General features: G+C 46.5%; 1 protein-coding gene across 1 annotated transcript in view; it reads left to right on the top strand.

The window, feature by feature from the left end:
• SUMO1 (small ubiquitin like modifier 1) overlaps positions 1-21,839 on the top strand; it is a 69,983-nt gene that overhangs the window by 43,553 nt on the left and 4,591 nt on the right. The window contains exons 3-4 of the mRNA XM_078680228.1: positions 10,193-10,270; positions 10,356-10,427. Of these exons, the coding sequence (XP_078536354.1) occupies positions 10,193-10,270; positions 10,356-10,427 (150 nt within the window). The remainder of the gene's footprint in view (positions 1-10,192; positions 10,271-10,355; positions 10,428-21,839) is intronic.

Below are 21,839 nucleotides of genomic sequence, written 5' to 3'. Positions count from 1 at the left end.
GTGTGTGTGTGTGTGTGTGTATGTGTATGTGTATATATCGTGACCAAGGGAGCTTGACTCCCGAAACGCGTTGATGGATGTAACTCTTAAATAAATAAAGAAGCCTGAACCAACGATACCCTTGTTCGAGTGCCAGATGATTTCCTTGTGTTTTGGAATGGATATCCTATTTTGAATATATACATACATACGTATGTATGTATGTATATCTCCTACTGGCGGTCGCCAGTAGGTAGTTATAGTTAGGACCTAGTTTCCATAGGAAATCCACAACATTCTTCCATTGGGAATAACTTTGGCGCCGGTTGATGAATCTTCGTGAATTTCTCAAAGAAGATGGCCCGCTCCGCTCCTTCCCTGAAAGTTTTGGGTGGGTTTGTCAAGTGGGGGCTGAGAAAAAAGGAGGGTCCCAAAAAATGTTTTCTCCATGTTATTTTCCATAGGACGATTAGACACGGCTACAGCCCGAACGGCTGAATGGAATTACAAGAAATTTGGCAAAATGATAGTCTGATTCGCAGATCGCCCTTTTGTTTAAATGGTGTAAATCCCTCCAGTAGTTGTTGAGAAAATCAAATGTGAAAAAAATGTATGTATCTGGGCGGAGCCTAACCACACATCTCATCGTGAGATCTGATTGGCTGTCAGCACTTCATCCAAGAAGTGTTGAAAGCCATCTTGGAACCAATATACATGATAGCACCTCATTAAAAAGCATTGCAGTTAATAGAAGGATTTAGGACTTTAGTTACATTATAAATCGTTTGTTGATGGTACCATACTCATTTTAGGAATTGTGGTGTGTTCTAAGGTGATTTTACCATGTGAAAATGCCTTCTGCTGGGATATCATGAATCATGTTTGAAAGAAAACTATTATCTCATGCTGTTTGGAAGGGGGTCTATAAGCTAAACTGAAAGCATATTTTCTGTAAATTCACATTATCTTTCTCAGTCATGTGAGAATGAAGTCTGACATTCTCAGTAAAACATGTACATCCAACAAGGACAGAGACTGTCAGTTGATTCCTTTGTGTTCTACTGCAGCTTCCCAGAGTGTTCTAAAGAACAACTAGAGCGCTAACAGTCCTACTTATTACAAAGGTATGGCACACCTGAAGCCATCTTGATTGGAATAAAGGGGTAACTCTTAAAACATTTAATTTAAAAAGGAACAAAATGAGGGGGTATATTTTGCCATAGAAAGTATGATTAGTGCTGCAGAAAGAAAAATTAGGGCACATTTTGGGTGACTTCTCAAATCCTCTTCTATTTCATTCAAGAATTTTGACTTGCAGTCTCCCAAGATGGCCACCAGAGACAAAAGAGCCCAAATGTAGCCCAAATATCACCCAGATGTAGCCCAAGTATAGCCCAATGACAGAATGTCCCAGAGTGTTCTAAAGAACAACTAGAGCGCTACCAGTCTTACTTATGACAAAAGTATGGCACACCAGAAGCAATCTTGATTGGAATGAAGTGGTAAGTCTGAAAACATTTAATTTAAAAAGGAACAAAATGAGGTGGTTCATTTTGCCATAGAAAGTATGATTAGTGCTTCAGAAAGAAAAATTAGGGCACATTTTGAGTGACTTCTCAAATCCTCTTCTATTTCATTAAAAAATTCTGACACGCAGACTGAAACATGCACTTTCAATACCAGCAGCATACTTCCCTGGTGAGCAGTAGCTTTACTACAGTCATCTAATAAGCAACTAGCGTGCTAACATTCTGAATTTATGGCAAATGTGTGTCGCATCTGAATGCCTTCTTGATGGAATCAAAGTAGAAAACAAAGTATTTCCTACTGAGGAGACTGTAGTAAATAAGGAAATTAGGAAACTTCATAATAAATAAGTCTCCCAAGATGGCCACCAGAGACAAAAGAGCCCAAATGTAGCACAAATATCCCCCAGATGCAGCCCAAGTATAGCCCAATGACAGAATGTCCCAGAGTGTTCTAAAGAACAACTAGAGCGCTAACAGTCTTACTTATGACAAAAGTATGGCACACCTGAAGTCATCTTGATTGGAATAAAGGGGTAACACTTTAAACATTTAATTTGCAAAGGAACAAAATGAGGGTGTTCATTTTGCCATAGAAATTATGATTAGTACTGAAAAAAGAAAAATTAGGGCACATTTTGACTTCTCAAATCCTCTTCTATTTCATTAAAAAAATTCTGACATGCAGACTGAAACATGCACTTTGAATACCAGCAGCAGACTTCCCTGGTGAGCAGTAGCTTTACTACAGTGATCTAATGAGAAACTAGAGTGCTAACATTCAGAATTTATGGCAAATGTGTGACACATCTGAATGCCTTCTTAATGGAACCAAAGTAAACAAGCATTGAAAATGCAATAGATCTCGCCCTCGTTTAAGTTAAAGCCATTCTGTTTGTAATGAGGTGGCTTTTTAGCTTTGCTTTTATTAGTGTTTTTCAAACTTTCATGTAAATAACATGCATATGTATATATATGCTTGCATATTTGTATTTATATAGATATGCAGATTATATATGTATGTGTTGCTTAAACATTTACACACGGCTACCCTTGGCCGTGGGGTGGAGCACCACTTCCACCTTCAACTGGAAGAAGTCGAAGGCTGGAAGGGCTTTTGGAGGGAACCATTCCGTTCATGTGAGCACGCTCTCTCCATATGGTGACGAACAGCCTGCAAACCAGACTCTCTATCCTACTCAAGGAGAAGATAAAATTGCCTAATAACCGAGGACTGTGCCTACTGAAGGTTTCTAAGATACTCACCACAACATGGACTGCAACTACCAGCATGCCGCTGGTTATAATAAATATCCACATTTGTAAAGCGCACAATCACCCGTAAGGGTCTCTAGGCGCTGGGGGGCGTCGGGAAGATTAAGCAAGCTATTGCCCAGAGTCACATGGTGCTGGGCTAACCTGCCGCTGGAGCCGGGGATCGAACCCTGATCCCCAGATTCCAGCGTCAGTCGCCCTGGCCGCGGCGCCACACCTCCCCCTGGTTGTTGTGCCACGCCCATCAAGGGCGGTCTTTCTCGCAATAAAAGGCTGGAAAGCAAGCTGTGGTGTTTTTCTCATTCCTGCTGTTCATGGGCCATGAAGAAGGGGCGGAACAGCCTTGAAACTCGTCGGCCATGGTGTAATTTAATGAGATGCTGGAATGCGAGCGGCAGCAAGGCGTGCAAAACCGGATGGTGGGGGAGAACGTTGAGTGCCCATCCAGAGCGCAAGGGCTCGTTGCTTAAACATATGTATGTGTATGTATATATATATATATATATATCGCCCCCACCTCGCACTCTCCAGTACGTGATGCACTCTCCGCAAAGAATAGAATAGAATATATATATAAATGCATATATATATATGTGTATATGTATGCGTGTAGAGAGAGGTGTGGAGGTAGAGGTGTGGAGGTAGAGGTGTGGAGGTAGAGGTGTGGAGGTAGAGGTGTGGAGGTAGAGGTGTGGAGGTAGAGGTGTGGAGGTAGAGGTGTGGAGGTAGAGGTGTGGAGGTAGAGGTGTGGAGGTAGAGGTGTGGAGGTAGAGGTGTGGAGGTAGAGGTGTGGAGGTAGAGGTGTGGAGGTAGAGGTGTGGAGGTAGAGGTGTGGAGGTAGAGGTGTGGAGGTAGAGGTGTGGAGGTAGAGGTGTGGAGGTGTGGAGGTGGAGGTGTGGAGGTAGGTGTGGAGGTGGAGGTGTGGAGGTGGAGGTGTGGAGGTGGAGGTGTGGAGGTGGAGGTGTGGAGGTGTGGAGGTGTGGAGGTGTGGAGGTGTGGAGGTGTGGAGGTGGAGGTGTGGAGAGGTGTGGAGAGGTGTGGAGAGGTGTGGAGGTGTGGAGGTGTGGAGGTGTGGAGGTGTGGAGGTGGAGGTGTGGAGGTGGAGGTGTGGAGGTGTGGAGGTGTGGAGGTGTGGAGGTGTGGAGGTGGAGGTGTGGAGAGGTGTGGAGAGGTGTGGAGAGGTGTGGAGGTGTGGAGGTGTGGAGGTGTGGAGGTGGAGGTGTGGAGGTGGAGGTGGAGGTGTGGAGGTGGAGGTGTGGAGGTGTGGAGGTGGAGGTGTGGAGGTGGAGGTGTGGAGGTGGAGGTGTGGAGGTGGAGGTGGAGGTGGAGGTGTGGAGGTGTGAGGTGGAGGTGGAGGTGTGGAGGTGGAGGTGTGGAGGTGGAGAGGTGTGGAGGTGGAGAGGTGTGGAGGTGTGGAGGTGTGGAGGTGGAGGTGTGGAGGTGGAGGTGTGGAGGTGGAGGTGTGGAGGTGGAGGTGTGGAGGTGGAGGTGTGGAGGTGGAGGTGTGGAGGTGGAGGTGTGGAGGTGGAGGTGTGGAGGTGGAGGTGTGGAGGTGTGGAGGTGGAGGTGGAGGTGTGGAGGTGGAGGTGGAGGTGTGGAGGTGGAGGTGTGGAGAGGTGTGGAGAGGTGTGGAGAGGTGTGGAGGTGGAGGTGGAGAGGTGGAGAGGTGGAGGTGGAGAGGTGGAGGTGTGGAGGTGTGGAGGTGTGGAGGTAGAGATGTGGAGGTGGAGGTGTGGAGGTGGAGGTGTGGAGGTGGAGGGGTGGAGGTGTGGAGGGGTGGAGGTGTGGAGGTAGAGGTGTGGAGGTAGAGGTGTGGAGGTAGAGGTGTGGAGGTAGAGGTGTGGAGGTAGAGGTGTGGAGGTGTGGAGGTGGAGGTGTGGAGGTGGAGGTGTGGAGGTAGGTGTGGAGGTAGAGGTGTGGAGGTGGAGGTGGAGGTGTGGAGGTGTGGAGGTAGAGGTGTGGAGGTAGAGGTGTGGAGGTGTGGAGGTGGAGGTGTGGAGGTGGAGGTGGAGGTGTGGAGGTGGAGGTGTGGAGGTGGAGGTGTGGAGGTGGAGGTGTGGAGGTGGAGAGGTGTGGAGGTGGAGAGGTGTGGAGGTGGAGAGGTGTGGAGGTGGAGGTGTGGAGGTGGAGGTGTGGAGGTGTGGAGGTGGAGAGGTGTGGAGAGGTGTGGAGAGGTGTGGAGAGGTGGAGAGGTGTGGAGGTGGAGAGGTGTGGAGGTGGAGAGGTGTGGAGGTGGAGAGGTGTGGAGGTGGAGAGGTGTGGAGGTGGAGAGGTGTGGAGGTGGAGGTGTGGAGGTGGAGGTGTGGAGGTGGTGTGGAGGTGTGGAGGTGTGGAGGTGGTGTGGAGGTGGAGGTGTGGAGGTGTGGAGGTGGAGAGGTGTAGAGGTGGAGGTGTGGAGGTGGAGGTGTGGAGGTGGAGGTGTGGGTGTGGAGGGGTGGAGGTGTGGAGGGGTGGAGGTGTGGAGGTGGAGGTGTGGAGGTGTGGAGGTGTGGAGGTGTGGAGGTGTGGAGGTGTGGAGGTAGAGGTGTAGAGGTAGAGGGGTAGAGGGGTAGAGGTGTAGAGGTGTAGAGGTGTAGAGGTGTAGAGGTGTAGAGGTGTAGAGGTGTAGAGGTGTAGAGGTGTAGAGGTGTAGAGGTAGAGGTGTAGAGGTAGAGGTGTAGAGGTAGAGGTGTAGAGGTAGAGAGAGTGTAGAGGTAGAGAGGTGTAGAGGTAGAGGTGTAGAGGTAGAGGTGTAGAGGTAGAGGTGTAGAGGTAGAGGTGTAGAGGTAGAGGTGTAGAGGTAGAGGTGTAGAGGTAGAGGTGTAGAGGTAGAGGTGTAGAGGTAGAGGTGTAGAGGTAGAGGTGTAGAGGTAGAGGTGTAGAGGTAGAGGTGTAGAGGTAGAGGTGTAGAGGTAGAGGTGTAGAGGTAGAGGTGTAGAGGTAGAGGTGTAGAGGTAGAGGTGTAGAGGTAGAGGTGTAGAGGTAGAGGTGTAGAGGTAGAGGTGTAGAGGTAGAGGTGTAGAGGTAGAGGTGTAGAGGTAGAGGTGTAGAGGTAGAGGTGTAGAGGTAGAGGTGTAGAGGTAGAGGTGTAGAGGTAGAGGTGTAGAGGTAGAGGTGTAGAGGTAGAGGTGTAGAGGTAGAGGTGTAGAGGTAGAGGTGTAGAGGTAGAGGTGTAGAGGTGTAGGTGTAGAGGTAGAGGTGTAGAGGTAGAGGTGTAGAGGTAGAGGTGTAGAGGTGTAGGTGTAGAGGTGTAGGTGTAGAGGTGTAGGTGTAGAGGTAGAGGTGTGGAGGTAGAGGTGTGGAGGTAGAGGTGTAGAGGTAGAGGGGTAGAGGGGTAGAGGGGTAGAGGTGTAGAGGTGTAGAGGTGTAGAGGTGTAGAGGTGTAGAGGTGTAGAGGTGTAGAGGTGTAGAGGTGTAGAGGTAGAGGTGTAGAGGTAGAGGTGTAGAGGTAGAGAGGTGTAGAGGTAGAGGTGTAGAGGTAGAGGTGTAGAGGTAGAGGTGTAGAGGTAGAGGTGTAGAGGTGTAGAGGTAGAGGTGTAGAGGTAGAGGTGTAGAGGTAGAGGTGTAGAGGTAGAGGTGTAGAGGTAGAGGTGTAGAGGTAGAGGTGTAGAGGTAGAGGTGTAGAGGTAGAGGTGTAGAGGTAGAGGTGTAGAGGTAGAGGTGTAGAGGTAGAGGTGTAGAGGTAGAGGTGTAGAGGTAGAGGTGTAGAGGTAGAGGTGTAGAGGTGTAGAGGTGTAGAGGTGTAGAGGTGTAGAGGTAGAGGTGTAGAGGTGTAGAGGTAGAGGTGTAGAGGTAGAGGTGTAGAGGTAGAGGTGTAGAGGTAGAGGTGTAGAGGTAGAGGTGTAGAGGTGTAGGTGTAGAGGTGTAGGTGTAGAGGTGTAGAGGTGTAGAGGTGTAGAGGTAGAGGTGTAGAGGTAGAGGTGTAGGTAGAGGTGTAGAGGTAGAGGTGTAGAGGTGTAGAGGTGTAGAGGTGTAGAGGTGTAGAGGTGTAGGTAGAGGTGTAGAGGTAGAGGTGTAGAGGTGTAGAGGTAGAGGTGTAGAGGTGTAGGTAGAGGTGTAGAGGTAGAGGTGTAGAGGTGTAGAGGTGTAGAGGTGTAGAGGTGTAGAGGTGTAGAGGTGTAGAGGTGTAGAGGTGTAGAGGTGTAGAGGTGTAGAGGTAGAGGTGTAGAGGTGTAGAGGTGTAGAGGTGTAGAGGTGTAGAGGTGTAGAGAGAGCGCAGTCGAGAGAGCGCAGTCGAGAGAGCGCAGTCGAGAGAGCGCAGTCGAGAGAGCGCAGTCGAGAGAGCGCAGTCGAGAGAGCGCAGGAGAGAGTGAGCAGTAGAGAGTGGAGAGTGTAGAGAGTGAGCAGTGGAGAGTGTAGAGAGTGAGCAGTGGAGAGTGTAGAGAGTGTAGAGAGTGAGCAGTGGAGAGTGTAGAGAGTGAGCAGTGGAGAGTGTAGAGAGTGAGCAGTGGAGAGTGTAGAGAGTGTAGAGAGTGAGCAGTGGAGAGTGTAGAGAGTGAGCAGTGGAGAGTGTAGAGAGTGAGCAGTGGAGAGTGTAGAGAGTGAGCAGTGGAGAGTGTAGAGAGTGAGCAGTGGAGAGTGTAGAGAGTGAGCAGTGGAGAGTGTAGAGAGTGAGCAGTGGAGAGTGTAGAGAGTGAGCAGTGGAGAGTAGTAGAGAATGAGTAGTAGAGGGTGAGTAGTGGAGAATATTCCAAAGTTTGGCACAGCACCACCTGCACAACAAGTCCAATCAAATCACTTAGAGTCCTTATTGAAGCGCTGAATCTTGGTGTATATTCAAATGCTTTTATTTTCCTTAAGTTTGTCCCACAGCCAGCCGACGCGTTTCGTTCTGTACAACAGAACTTCTTCAGGGCGTTCTTATTTCCTTCAAGTTATGTCGGTATCCTGTTGTCATATAACTAGATATTTCTTCCAAATGTTAGACGAGTTGTAAGTACATTCTTATTCAAAGTGACTAGGTATCAATTTTACCCACACAATTCGGGCAGACTTGAGTAATTTATAGCATCCTCAAAGTCAGTCTTTCAAAAATTCCAAAGTATAGGACATGATAATCCAAATCCAAATGTTTCTAAAGAAGTCATTTTCAATTGTTCGGAATATCGGCGTTTGGGCAGATATGACCCGCGGACAGTTTATGACTTTTCTTGAGAAACATTTGGATTTGGATTATCATGTCCTATACTTTGAAATTTTTGAAAGACTGACTTTGAGGATGCTATAAATTACTCAAGTCCATGGATGCTGCTGGGAGCGCCCCCAGCAACACCCATTGCACGCCCCTTTAACGCAGGACACTGCGTTAAAGGGACTGATATTTATCAAGCAGGATTACGCCACAAAAAGTGGCTTAGTCCTGCCTGATAAATATCACTCAGTCTTTTGCGCCACCGGAACGTCACAAAAAGTGACGTTCCGGAGGCGCAAGGGGCTCGTAAATAAGGCCCCATATGTTTCTCACTCGTTATAGTTAGGAATTAGCATTTAAAAAACCTTTGAAATTCACTGAAAAAACCATAGGTTTCACACCAGTTATAGTTAGCTGGACATTTTACTCATACAAAAACATTGAAATTCCCCCGTTATAGTTAGTTGTACTCACTATAACTCTCGCGCCCATAATCCACTGCTGCTGATGTCACATATTACATCATTCATGACATGGTCAGTGACATCACTGATGACATCTCAAATGACATCACTGATGACATCATCCAGTGAATGTGGTTTGCTTTGATATTTAAATATGTATTATAAATACACTACTTTGCATTGAAGAATGAGTGGATATATAATTATAAATGTGTGGATGGTGGATTTAGTAACAGTGTCATTGATTGTTTCCTTGACTAATTTGTAGAGTCTCACTATATATAATGTGTAGTTACTAAACTGTGTGAAAGTCTTTATTGCTTTGTCTTAATTGCTATGTTAAAGACTATATTTGTTATTGGTTTCTTAACTGAGTATTTGTATGGGTAAATGAATGTCTATGTGGTTTGGTGGGGGGAGGGTGTGATTGCCAAACAAATGTGTGAATAGTTCATTCAGTAGGTATATGAGTTTAAGGCTACATGTTATAACAGTTGTTTCAGTGAGTGTATATGTTTATGGGTGTGGTGGTGATGAAATAATTTCACTCCATGGTACATCTCCATTAAACTTGAAAAAAAGGCAGTGTATGTGACAGTTATATCTAATTAAGTGTGCCTAAGACTTAGTGATTGTATGAGTCACTATATGGATAACTGTATACTTGTAATAGTGATTTTATAACACACTAAGTGTGAGTTACTATCTATATAAATAGATGAAGTGGTGTTTGTATAAGTGTGTAGGTGAGTAAATGTAAGTATAATCAATTGTTTGCATAAGTCAGAAGGATGTCTTTTTAAATGTGTGCTGGTGTGTAATGTTGAAATAGGCGTATAAGTATATTTGATAGTGTTCTGTTGATTATTCACTGTATATAACACTGAATCTATAGGTAAGTGATTAGATGTGTGTATAGTTCTATGAATAACTGAGTGGGTGTTTAGAAATTTCTATTGGTGTGTCAATGGTTTCAAATATGGCACTTTCTATTTTACAGTGAGTGATGAAATATTATACTAGTGTGTGATGAGGTGTATTTGATTGTCACATGGATGATGTCATCAGTGATGTCATTTGAGATGTCATCAGTGATGTCACTGGCCATGTCATGAATGATGTAATATGTGACATCATCAGCAGTGGATTGCGGGCGCGCGAGTTATAGTGAGTACAACTAACTATAACGGGGGAATTTCAATGGTTTTGTATGAGTAAAATGTCCAGCTAACTATAACTGGTGTGAAACCTATGGTTTTTTTCAGTGAATATATATATATATTTAACATTTAAACTGCAACCTATACCCACGCTAAACCCTTTTAAAAAAAAAAAAAAAAACTTTCCCTAACAAACACACATTTGATATATATATGTAATCTTTATCTAATACTTACATTTAAAACGCATATGCCATTACCTGTCATGCCTTTACAGCAAAGTTTGTTGTTAAGGCATGCGCGGTAAAGGCATATGCGCTGTAAAGACAGGCACGGTAATGGTTATGCGTGGTAACTGTACCTGCGTTGTAATGGCTGCATTCTAATGATTATATGTGGTAACAGCCTTGTGTCATGGCGGTTACCCGCGTGACACAGATCCCTGCAGCCTCTGTAGCCATGTTTTTTGCTCCCAGTATCCTTTCCAAAGTGCAGTGGTTTCGCACAGTGTCCAATTTTCTTATAATAAATATATCCTGTCACATCTGACCTGGTCTAGAACCCATTGTAACTGTGCCATATCTTTGGAGCCCTTTGCATTTGCCATCTCTATTTGACTTTTACTGTGATCACATAAATGCATGAGGGTGACACCGCTGCTTTGTTTTCTCTTCACAGGACAGCAGTGAAATCCACTTTAAGGTGAAAATGACAACACATCTCAAGAAACTCAAAGAGTCATACTCTCAAAGACAGGTTTGGCTGTGTTTCTTTTCTTATTCTCAGCATGTTTTTTTGGGCACCGACTGGATCCTAAAAGTATTTTTTCTTTTTCACCCAGGGTGTTCCAATGAGTACTCTCAGGTTTCTGTTTGAAGGGCAGAGGGTTTCAGACCACCACACCCCCAAAGAGGTGAGTATTGGGCCTTCCAAAGAAAAGGTGTTCAGTTTGTGGTGGATTACATATCTGTATATTCTTGCGCCTTCAATCCACACTGCCCTTCAGTTATGAGTTTTTGTGCTTTCTGATCAATGAGCTATCTTTTTATTCTGAGGCCTTCTTTAGGGGCAGAAACCCTGTTTTCGTGTGGTACCAGAAAAGCAAGCTTAAGGTCTTATGTTCCTGTTGATGTACAGCAGCACTTGTAGAACTTGAAAAAGGCCATAAGCTCTATAATAATAAATTGCTTAGTGAGCTTCTGTAACAAAGAGAAACTTCATTCCAGTGCATGCAGCAGCGTAGTTTAGGGAATATTTGCTGGACATAAGCTGGGTGTATTATTGCTAATGGTTGTGAATGGAAAGGTTTTTTTAGGTCTCTCCTTAATTGCTTTAGCTCTTTTTGTTGAACTAACTATTATAGACAATACCCATACTTACTGTGCACTTTGGTTTAGTTCATTACTTATCATTGGTTGACTTTCTTGTCGATATTTGTTGCTTGCTAGCTATTCAATGGGTTTCATTACTCTTATTTTATTTATTTATTTATTTATTTAGTTGCCAAGTTTTATATAGCGCTTGCTAGACCCGGAGGTATAAGAGCGCTTTACATGAGGATCAGCAAGTTACAGGATACATAGTTATATCAGTTGAATCAGCGAGTCACAGGCTACATAGTTACAACCGTTTGAATCAAAGAATCACAGAGGGAGGGGGAGTGAAGGAGACCCGAACGGGGAGAAGAGGAAAACAATGTCAGATGACAGGCTGGGTAGGTGACTGCCAAGCGGGCCAGACTCCTCTATAGCTGCATAGGGCAGCTCCACCGTGCATCTGCCAAGGTTGCTCGGTCTCTGCGGTAGGTACAAACAGATTTGGTATCCGCCCAGTGGGCGTCGTCAGTGTTCCATCAAAGGGGGAGAGAAGGAGACACAACGAGGAGACTAGGAAAAACAATGTCAGATGACCGGCTGGGTAGGTGAAGGCCAAGGGGCCAGACTCCTCTATAGCTGCATAGGACAGCTCCACCGGGCATCTGCCAAGGTTGCTCAGGCTCCGTGGTAGGTACAAACAGTTTTGTAATTTTCATCAGTTGAATCAGCAAGTTACAGGTTATTTGGTTACATCAGTTTGAATCAAACGCTCAAAAGAGGGAGGAGGAGGGGGAGGAAAGGAGATGCATACGGGGAGACAAGGAAAAGAATGTCAGAAGACCAGCTGTGTAGGTGACGGCCAAATAGGTGTTGGAGAATAGTGACATGAGTTACAAAAGCATAGCATAAACATAGGATGGAGGGGGTAAGAAATACAACAGGAAGACGAGGAAAAACAGTATCTGGCGTCCAGCTGGGTAGGTGACGGCCGAGGGGTGAACCCAAGCCAAACTCCTCTTAGCTGCATAGGGCAGCTCCACCGGTCATTGGCCAAAGGTTGCTCGGGCACCACAGTACATATAGAAGGTTCTAGATTCTGCCTAGGGGGGGAGCATCATTAAAAAGTTCCATCATGGGCGCCGGTCACGGCGCGGCTCTTGCCTGAACTTGATAGGTGGCATCTGAAGTGCCATTCTCGGAGCCGGTGGAGTCTCGCAGTCAGTGGTGACCTGCTGGGGCTTCTGCTGCTTTCTCCTGGACATCTCCCACCCGTGGGAGTCGGCCCTCGTTACACCCAGGGGGACCCCTCAAAACGTTTCAGCCCTTAACATCTCTTATTCTCTACATAGCAGGTAGAAAGACACAACTCTGGTATAGTCTGGCAAAGTCTCACCGTGGGAGCAAAATCAGTTGTGCAATGGAGCGCTCAACAGGAGATACAGGTGTTGAACCAAAATCACTGTTTACATGGCTAATATACCACACTAGATCATATCAAGGAAAGTAAAGCGATCCCCTCCATCTTACACAGCCACCATTTTAGAGTCAGGCACCGTCCAGCTGCAGGTCATCATGAATCTGTGAAAGGCCTCATTATCAATTGCTCCCCAAGGACTGCTAGCACTGCCTCCTCAAGCTTACCTAGTATCTCGCTGGTATTACGCCTTAACGCAAAGTCGGAAAAAAATAAACTCCTCAGTGCTCGTAGAGCCGCCATTTTAGGTACAGGCATCTAAGAGTAACAGATCGCTGCGAATCCTTGAATGCTGGCTGTAGCAGTACATATAACACATCCAGGTTGAGTCCGGTCAATGACTCGCAGATCGGGTGATAATCAGGGACAATGATGGGTCATTAATTCGCTCCGTAAGCAAATCGGAGAAAATCCGCCATTTTGAGTTCATGGATCACGTAATCAGCAAAGGTATCACGGTAAAGCTGCTTAATTCCTCTCATGAAGGTTTTGTGCCGCAATTCGTATTTCCCCTACCGCAGTCGGGGGCCACAGATGCCTATGATAAGCACTGCCCCAGATCTTCCGACCGGCACTCTTTGGCAATGACTCCCAGCCCGACCTCACTTCCGGCCGGCTTCCACTCCCCAGTTTCAGCACACGTTACCGCAGTGGCCCTGGGTCTCACCGTGTCCCGCTTGCTCCGGAGCTGCCCGATTTCCCGCTCCCGGGCCTGTAGCTGTCGCTGCTGCTGTTCGATGAGGTCGATAAAGAGAACGCAGGCTTTAAAAAGGAAGGTTAATCGAGATCTTGACTGGATTACACATAGCACAGGCCCTTTGATCACAAGCGAGAGCTGACCAAATCTCCACATATAGGCAAGAGAATATGTTGTCGGTGAAGGGGCCAAATCAATAAGGAAAGGATAACATATAATCCAAAGAAGATGTGTATGAACATATCCTGAGCAAGCAGTAAATAAACTGTAATGAATCCCCAGGCATACTGGAAGTTGACGGAGTCACACTCAGTAACCCCTTCGTACCTTCTTTACCATCATTTTGTTTGGTTGAATTGCTACCACTGTGTACGGGTCCAGGGTCACAGAATACAAAACCACGGGATCTATTCGTGTTTAGATATTTTATTGAGGTTTGAACAGCAAGCCGAAAGAAAGAAAAAGAAAAGAAACAACAAGGTCTTTGAGGATTGGTAGGCTGGTCTCCTGTCTTCCTCGTCGTGCAGTATGGGTCAAGCGGTCTGTGGTCCTGCTTGGTCTTAGGTTTTGGGTTCCCGGGTCTCTGGGCCTCAGAAGGGAAAACAAGAGGGTACAAAGGTCGGGATCAGCAAACGTCTCATGGCTTCAGTAAGTGCCATCTTCACCAGTCAATGTGAGGGGGGGTTTGTGAGGAATATTAAAAACACATGACACGCTGCTCAAGTGCCCTACCTCCCGCCTCCCCACACACCCCACCAAAAAACCCCTTTCAAAGGCACTTGCTTGTAGCCACGGCCCGTTCCTTGGACCGCGGCGTATGGACCCGGGGCGTCTTCTCCTCCTGTCGGCCCACCGGGTTTGTGAGTGGTGTACAGAACGTTCTCCTGGCTCCGATGTTCTCTCGCCTCGTCCGCTGCTTGGCTCCTCTCTCTCTCCACCTCCAGTCCTGCTCGGCTCCCCGCTCTCTCTTCCTCCGCTCCTGCTTGGCTCTCAGCTGGTCCTGCTTGGCTCCGTGCTCTCTCCTCCACTGGTCCCTCGCCGTCCGATACTCCTCCTCCACGCGTCACTCGTCCTTCTCGCCGTCGGTTCTCCTCTCCTCCCTCCAGGTGCTCGGCTCTCCTACCTCCAACGCTGCACCCCGTCCGTTCCTCCTTCAGTCCTCTTATCCCCCTCACTTCCGCAGTCATGTGTGTCTCTGCCCCCTCCAGTTGTCCAGAGACTAGAGCGCTGGCGTGTTCCGGGTCTTCCTGTGGCGGCAAGGTGGAAGTACACCTCCGGTCTACACCACGGGTCCCGTCCTGCTCCTCATCACACACTGCTACCATTTAGGGAACAGTTTTTTCCCCTTTAGCACAACGTGGTAGAGTGCTGGTTTGTGTTTTTGAAGGTTGGTTTTTTAGGTCTCGCCTGAGCCAGCGTGCATGTGCTGCTCGGTGAGGCTTCTAGTAATGACTTTTAACTCCGAAGCACACGCTCGTGCGTGTGACTTTTTGGGCTCACACGCTATTGGCCTTTGCGTGCGTCTTTCGAAGAAAGACAGCGCACGCAAGTGGCCAAAGGCAGGTGCATGTCCCGCCTTCTCTCTCTCCCCTGGCCTAGGTAGCTCGGGAGCGAGCAGCAGCGCGGCTGGGTGCCAGCTGCATACCACATATTCCTTGCAGTGCGTGCTTACCGCGCTTGTCTATAATTGCTTTTGTCCTGCCTGCTGCCTCACATGCTCTTAGGCAAAGCGCTTCTCTCTCGTGTGCTGTCATGCTTTTCTTAGTTCGGAATGACTCTGGGACGTACTTATGCTCAGAGCGAGTGGACGTTTTGGGTTTAATAACCTGGTATAAATTGCGATGTAAACTGGGCGTCTCGAAAACAGTGGATTGACTCCTCTCTGTGGTGAGAATGTTGATTGATCGGAGGGGGTTTGCGTGCTTTTGGAGTCTTGGCCTCACCTCAGACCAGACAGGAAGGAAGCGTCTGGGTCAGCCGAGGTTCAGTGCTCATGGAAGCCACTGTGGCGGTCCCTCCTTTTACCGCAGAGGTCTGCTGTTCGGTTCCCGGCTTACCGGCGCTCGTGATTCCCATCCGTGCCTCCTGCACCTGACCCTGAGCTCTGATTCTCATCCATGCACCCTGCATCAGTCCCTGCGCTCTGATGCTCATCAGTGCCTCCTGCATCTGACCATGCACTCTGATGCCCATCCGTGCACCTTGCATCGGTTCCTGCGCTCTGATGCTCATCCGTGCACCCTAAGTCTGACCCTGTGTTCTGATGCCCATCTGTTCAACCTTTATCGGAACCTGCGTTCTGGTGCTCATCCAGGCTCCCTTCCTTGTGTGGCCCGCTGCTCCAGAGTGGAGCCCCTGGGTGTTATCGGAACTCTGGGAGCAGAGGACAAGGTATCTATTCACCCCCTGGCACAGTTAACGCCGCCCTAGAGGGGACTTCGGGGTATCTGCCGACTCTGCAAACGGACACGCTCACTGGCTCTAGCGTGGGGGTCACCTTAGGATGCTGGTTTTTGATTTGCTTGAAATAACTGCCTAGTAACCGCCTGAGTTTTCCACCGAACAGAGGGCGGCAGGGACCAACTAAGGCCCTTTCCAAGCGATAAAGGGGAGGTGGCGGGTATCTTCTCCTCACTTCCCCAAACCCCCCCCCCCCTCGTTCCCTAAGCGCTGTTAGTAGCTTGCCGTTGATTCTCTTCCCACGGCTAGTCTTCCACCCCATTTTGCCTCCGCACGATTGTCCGTCGTATCATATGGCACAGGAACCCCGCACGGCGCTGTCTCCTGGATTTCCTGCCGCTGGCCCTGTCCCATTGGCCCGCCCTTTCATCCTTGTTCTCGGTCCTTTCACGCATTTCAGACTGTGGCTCTAGGCCAAACCCGAGGCTTATCTGGCTCCGCAGATGCCGGGGCATATCCAGGTGCACAGCACTGTCAATGCACGGGGCTTCTTCAGTGGTCAGGAGTGCACTGGAAGATGGGCCTCAGAGCCGGGCGGTAGCGTGTGGGCCCGGGAGGGAGAGATGGGGTGTTAGAGTGCAGGAAATGCCTCCTGGTTTGGCAGTAGGTTTTTGACTATTTCGCAGCTAGATTGGCAATTGACAGTTGATAAGCATTCATAATCGACCCCTTGGTTCAGTGCCACTTGTGAAACCACTGGCGGTGACATTTTCACCCGCTTCACAAGAACCAGAAATGTGACTGCTTTGACCACTACAATCACCTCAAACTGGTCCCCTCTTTGCTAGTTTTAGCAGAGAGTTTAGACCGTGAATCAGTAGGACTCAGAACTCTGCTCAGACTCCGAAAGTAGAGGCTGGTGGTGCCTTTGTGTAAAGGTGCTTATGTTGAGAAAGAGGACACTTGTGCTCTAAACCCGGCAGCTGTTTCGAGCACCAAATGTGTAATAACATAAAGATAAGTTCCTTGGAAATATCTACAGTGTGCACAGTACAATAGTTTCTCTCACTAAGACAACGGCACCAATATTGTACCATATATGTCCTATGAGGCTTTTAGATTTTTTAAATCGAGCTCTTTCTCATCACTACCCACGTTAGATCTCTTAAATATGTTTGACAATTTTAAAGCGACATTTCGATTTGATGAATTATTCAGTCAACCTTCCTGTCTTGTGGAAAGCTTCTTAAATATTGCTTCTTCACTTCAGTGCTTGAGCTGCGCTGTACTTCTTCATCCAGAGAGTGCCTTTAAACCGTGCCTTTAAACCTTTTCAAGTAGGTAGTCTTATGATGAACACGTGCATTTAAATGTTATTCTTGGGTATTTTAAAAAAAGTTCTTTAAGGTCTAGGCTCTAAATACGAAAATTGTTTTGTGTGCTATTATTTCTGTCAAAGTGAACAAATAATGGAACTGGGGAATAGAGCGATAAGGCAACCTGCCCAAGATCACACCATTTCGTGAGTGAGGAAATAAATGAGAGCTTAAATCTTCCTCGTACTTAAGTTGTTTTCTTTCTCCTAATTCTTCTGTTTCTTTTCGTTCCATTTCCTTTCACACAGCGCAAACCTGTTCAGCTGAGGGGTCCAGTGGGACCGGGGGTGGTACGTTATTTCTCTGCTGCACATCATGCTCCCCTCACACTATATCCATTTACTTGCAGAGCACAGTGGTGTTGTGATGTGCCCATGGGAACGTTGTTGCGTCTAAAGGGCCACAGGGTTTCTAGCCGAATTATGGGCGCTAGTTTTCATCTATTTTCTATTCCTTTCCCCTTTACTATATATTTATCTCCCTTTCGCACTTCCTCGGTCACCCTTTCTCTTCTTCTTTCTCTGCTCCTCCGTTTATCTCTTGCCACTTTTCCTCTCACCATTTCCCCATGTCTCTTTGCTGCTCTTGTTTTTTATCTCTGTATCTAGTCTTCTGCCCTCTATTTCTTTTCATGCCTCCTGTGGCCACTCTCTTTGTAACACGCACTATCTGTTCCCCTCTCTGTTTCACTGCTTCTCTCTCACCTCCTCTATCTCTCGCTCAAGCGCGCACACACACACACACGCGCACACACGCACACACGCACACACACACACACACACACACACACACACACACACACACACACACACACACACACACTTTCTTTCCAAATATCTCTTGCTAAACACTTCTAAGGTCCCAAAAGCGAGACCAATTGGCTATGCCAATGCTTGTTTTTTTTGGCTCTCTGATCCCTCACTTTCTCATCACACCACCCAATGTGCTCTGTGTGCTGAAAGCTCGTTTTTTACTTACCCCACTCTGCTTTTTGTAGTATTTTTTTATTTTTTTTTACTTACCTATATCCCTAGCAGCGTACACCCACCTTGTTCACCATTTATCTCGGTGCTTGGCAGGTTGAACTTTTCCCCACAAACTCACACCTGCTCCACCATTTCACCACCGCCCCTCCACATTCTGTTCTTTAAAAAAATATATATATGTTGCCCTTTGTTGGAGGGATGACATGCCGCTCCTTTTTATTCATGCACTATTGTGCACGTTTATTTTTTTTTTTTTTACTCGTCCAACAGTGGCATCTGCTGTCATGGAAGGGTAAAAAGAAAATGGCAACTCCATCAAATTCAGGCACAAGCTTGGTGACCCACGCACCTTATATGTTATCACTCTCGGTCGCTATGGTCTTGTTATATAGACCTGTAAATGCACAATGACACATGCTCTTGTTCACATGATCTCACTTTTATTTGGTCAGTTCTGTTAAGCGTTAGCATTAATATTTTTTTTTTCTTTTTGGCAAGGCTGTTCATTTTAAACAGAAGTATCTTTGGGAAACAGTGTGGCTTTGCAGCTTTATTTCTACTCTGTGGGCATTTGCGAGTTTCCATTGCAGACTGGAGTTTGGCTTATTATGTGATACGTTTTCTCAGTTCTGTTATGAGCCATCCATTAGACTGTGTAATGTAACCTTCTAGATATGGATTTGAATGTTAGTTTCCTATAAAAAAAAGGTAATCTATGGCCCTGTTTGGTGGCTGAGTGACCATGTGATCTGGTGGGGTAGGTGTGGCTCACTGGTTAGAGGAGGCAGACGCTGAAGCAGAGGTCAGACCCGGGACCAGGGTTCAATTCCCGACGCGGCAGGGTCTTGAGCCCAAATATCCACGGACTTGATAATTCTCGTTTCGGTGCCTACTCGAGTCACGGGTTCACACTCTGCAACTCTGGGCATTAGCTTGCTTAATCTCCACTACGGCCCCCCTGCGGCGGGATGCCTGGCTTTCACCTTGGGGATGCCCAGTATGGGTATCTCACAGGGAAAAGCCAGGACGGGTTCCCAAGGCAAGCGCCGAGATGCCTACGGGTAATCGAGCGCTATATAAGAACACTTAATAATAATAATAACTTGCTGTAGTGGAACTCTGCGAAATTACAGCAACATAACGCACAATTAATCGAGAGTAACCCTCCATTTAGAAGTATTTTCTTAACGCAAAATGCAGTCTTGGATAAAACATGAATCCGAGGATGCATTTTGTGCTAACAAAATAGCTCTAAGAGCAACAGACCAGCAGCAGCAGCCCTCACTTTGTTCCTTTGCGACATCTTTGCCCCAAATTAACCCAGTGAGTGTAATCTAAGTATTTGCTATAATTCCTTGTCACAAGAGTAACACAAAATTACTCTGGCATAATTAACATTTTGCCCAAGCCTAGCTGTCTCGTCTTTGACCTGTGGGTGTATGATATTATTGTCAGATACTTCGCACCAGAGTATATTTACTGCCTGCTTTGGAAATACTTAGGTCGGTAACATACGTGATATCCTGCTGTGACTAGATAATCTGAGAGTTGTATTGGTTTTACACTGAAATGTATGGGCAATGTTGCAGGGGTGTGTGTTCTTCTCACAAATATATTCTTTGTTTTTGTGATGCATTGATCTCCTCTGTTAGTGCCCTTGGCATGTCGACGTTGGAATTAAAGCCTGTATGTGAGATGTTTTGTAATGTTTCTGTGGTATCTCAAAGTGTATAGTTCAGTATATAGAAATGTGACCGCCCTCTGCGGGGCATGTCTGTTCTGGGTTGTCTGGTGTTTTGTGACCATGGATGATGTGAAGGGTCTCAGCTGTTGCTATAGCAAGCCTGTTAGGGAATTTCTGTGTGTTTTTTTTTTCTTGTTTGTGTGTTGTCCATATTGGACGTGCTGTTTGAAATACATGAGAGCCACCCATATGGCATAGCTAGGAGATGTCTGAGGTGTTCGGTCTCATGTATTCTATATATTTGTGAGTACTGTATGTAAATGACAAGTGCCGTTAGGCGCCACTTAAGAGCTGCCAACATTGCATATCTGAGCTATGTTGAATGTGTGAGATACTCTGTCAAATGGGCAGTTTGTCACTTGGGAGAGGGGGGAGGTTTGTATTCATTTGTTGAAAGTTGGTGTTTGAAGCTGCCACGGTTCATTTGGTTGAGCCAAGTTTCTACTGTGTGTTGTTCTTGCCAAATAATCTAAACCTGTCCTTGTTGTGTTGAGCTTCAGGTGTGCTGGACATCCAGGCCTGGATGATGTGCAGCTATTGTTTGATGCGTTCAATGTCTGAAGCAGAGGAGACTTTCAAGTTGAATTGTGTAGCATCAGGATATTGGTGAATCCTGATGCTGTTATCTGCGAGTTGAGCACTAAGCAGCTCCATGTAGAGGTTGAGGATGACAACCGACTGTATGGAACTGAAACCGTGGCAGGCTGTTGCAGGTGAGGGGAATATTTTAAGACCTAGGGGTGCCCATGTTGACATACTGGTGCAGATTTGAAAGGTAGGATTAGAATGAGTGAAGGCAATTTGCAGTGAATCCCGCGTGTCAAAGATGGCAGAGAGATCATGCAATATCTGTTGGCAGTGGTCCGCTTCATCTTTGGGCAAGAGAGCATAGTCTGTGATACTATTAAGTAGTTATCTCCGCTTTATTGTGTGATATGAATATAGACTGGTATTTGTGAAGAAGATGGCTAGCATTGAAGTGATCTTGAAGTTCAACATACTGCTTTTTCAATAAACATGCCCATTTAATGGTAGGTGGGTGATGTGCTGGCAGTTGGCGAGGTCCTGTGGGTCTAGTGCTTGTTTTTTTTTTTGCTTGTTTTTTTCTTTGTTTATTTAGGAATGAGAGAATCTGGTCTGTCGTGTGAGATTCTTGGAAGATTCCTTGCATGAGGATGGTATTGACAGTAACAGTGATAAGTAAGGGTAAACTTGACCCTGCAGAGAGCTTTGATGAAGGATGAAAGTAAGACCTCTTCATAAGAAGTAACTTTGAGAGAGTTGAGTATGTCAGCGAGCTCTTGCAGAGATGGGGCTTTGTGGCATTCTGAAAAAAAGGTCGGAGTTGGAGATGAAGAAGACTTGGTGTTACTGTCAGATATTCTATAAAATGACATCATATTTACAAATAGGAGAATCGAGAAGCAGTTTAAAAAAAAATTGCCGTCTGCCACCTGCCCTCCATCCTTAAAGTGAGCAAAGTTTCAACTGACATCCTAGCTCTGGTTCTGAGTCATACTCAAGAGCTTTTTGAGTAAGAGGACGATGAACCCTCACCCAGGCGAAATGGAATGCTTCCATTCTGGCCCCCTTCTAACCTCGTATAACAAGTTTGTACTCTTGGAGGGGAATCAAAAAGGGGGCTCCAGGGGGAGCTTTTTGGTGAGGACAGTGAATCTCTTCGTCAGTCCCTTACAACTTAACCTATTAGCTCAGTAAAATGCTTGGTTGAGATCTTGCATATTCGAGGTGCAGCTGTCTCCAATATTCTGCAAAACACTCCGTTTTAAATGTGCTTTTACAACTAAAATAAAATAGTCCATTAAGCAAGCGTAATATATTGCAACCACCAGGATATTTATCCCTCTGTTTCTAGCAGATTGGGTTAAAATAATCACACAGGCTTTAATTTTAGGCTTGTGTACATTTGCATTTTAGATACTACTTATACCCAGCAGATTAGTTTGTCTGAGCAGGTGTAGAAAACCAGGGATCCCTTCTTGTCATGATGAAATGCCCCATGCCCACTTTAGTGGTAGATTAGGCATGAAACATGTCAACAAATTATAGACTTTGAGGGTCTTAATTCACCCTTTTGTTTAAATATATGCCACAGTAGGGGCATTTTTGCAACCTATTCGTGATAGCTGCACCTCTAGCACAGTAGATCTCAGCCAAGTATTTTGCCAAGCTAGTGGTTTGAGTTGCGTGGACTGACTGAAAGAGATTTTCTCCTCCCACCAAAGAGGTCCTACTGGAGCCTGCCATCGGAGTACAAACCTGCTTTCTGGAGTAAGCAGGGGTCCCCGTGATGAAGAAAGAAGCCACCTCG

Source organism: Lissotriton helveticus, chromosome 3_1 (assembly GCF_964261635.1).
Source record: "Lissotriton helveticus chromosome 3_1, aLisHel1.1, whole genome shotgun sequence".
Taxonomy (NCBI): domain Eukaryota; kingdom Metazoa; phylum Chordata; class Amphibia; order Caudata; family Salamandridae; genus Lissotriton; species Lissotriton helveticus.
Note: the sequence above shows the minus strand (reverse complement) of the source record. Positions and strands in the feature narration are given on the sequence as shown.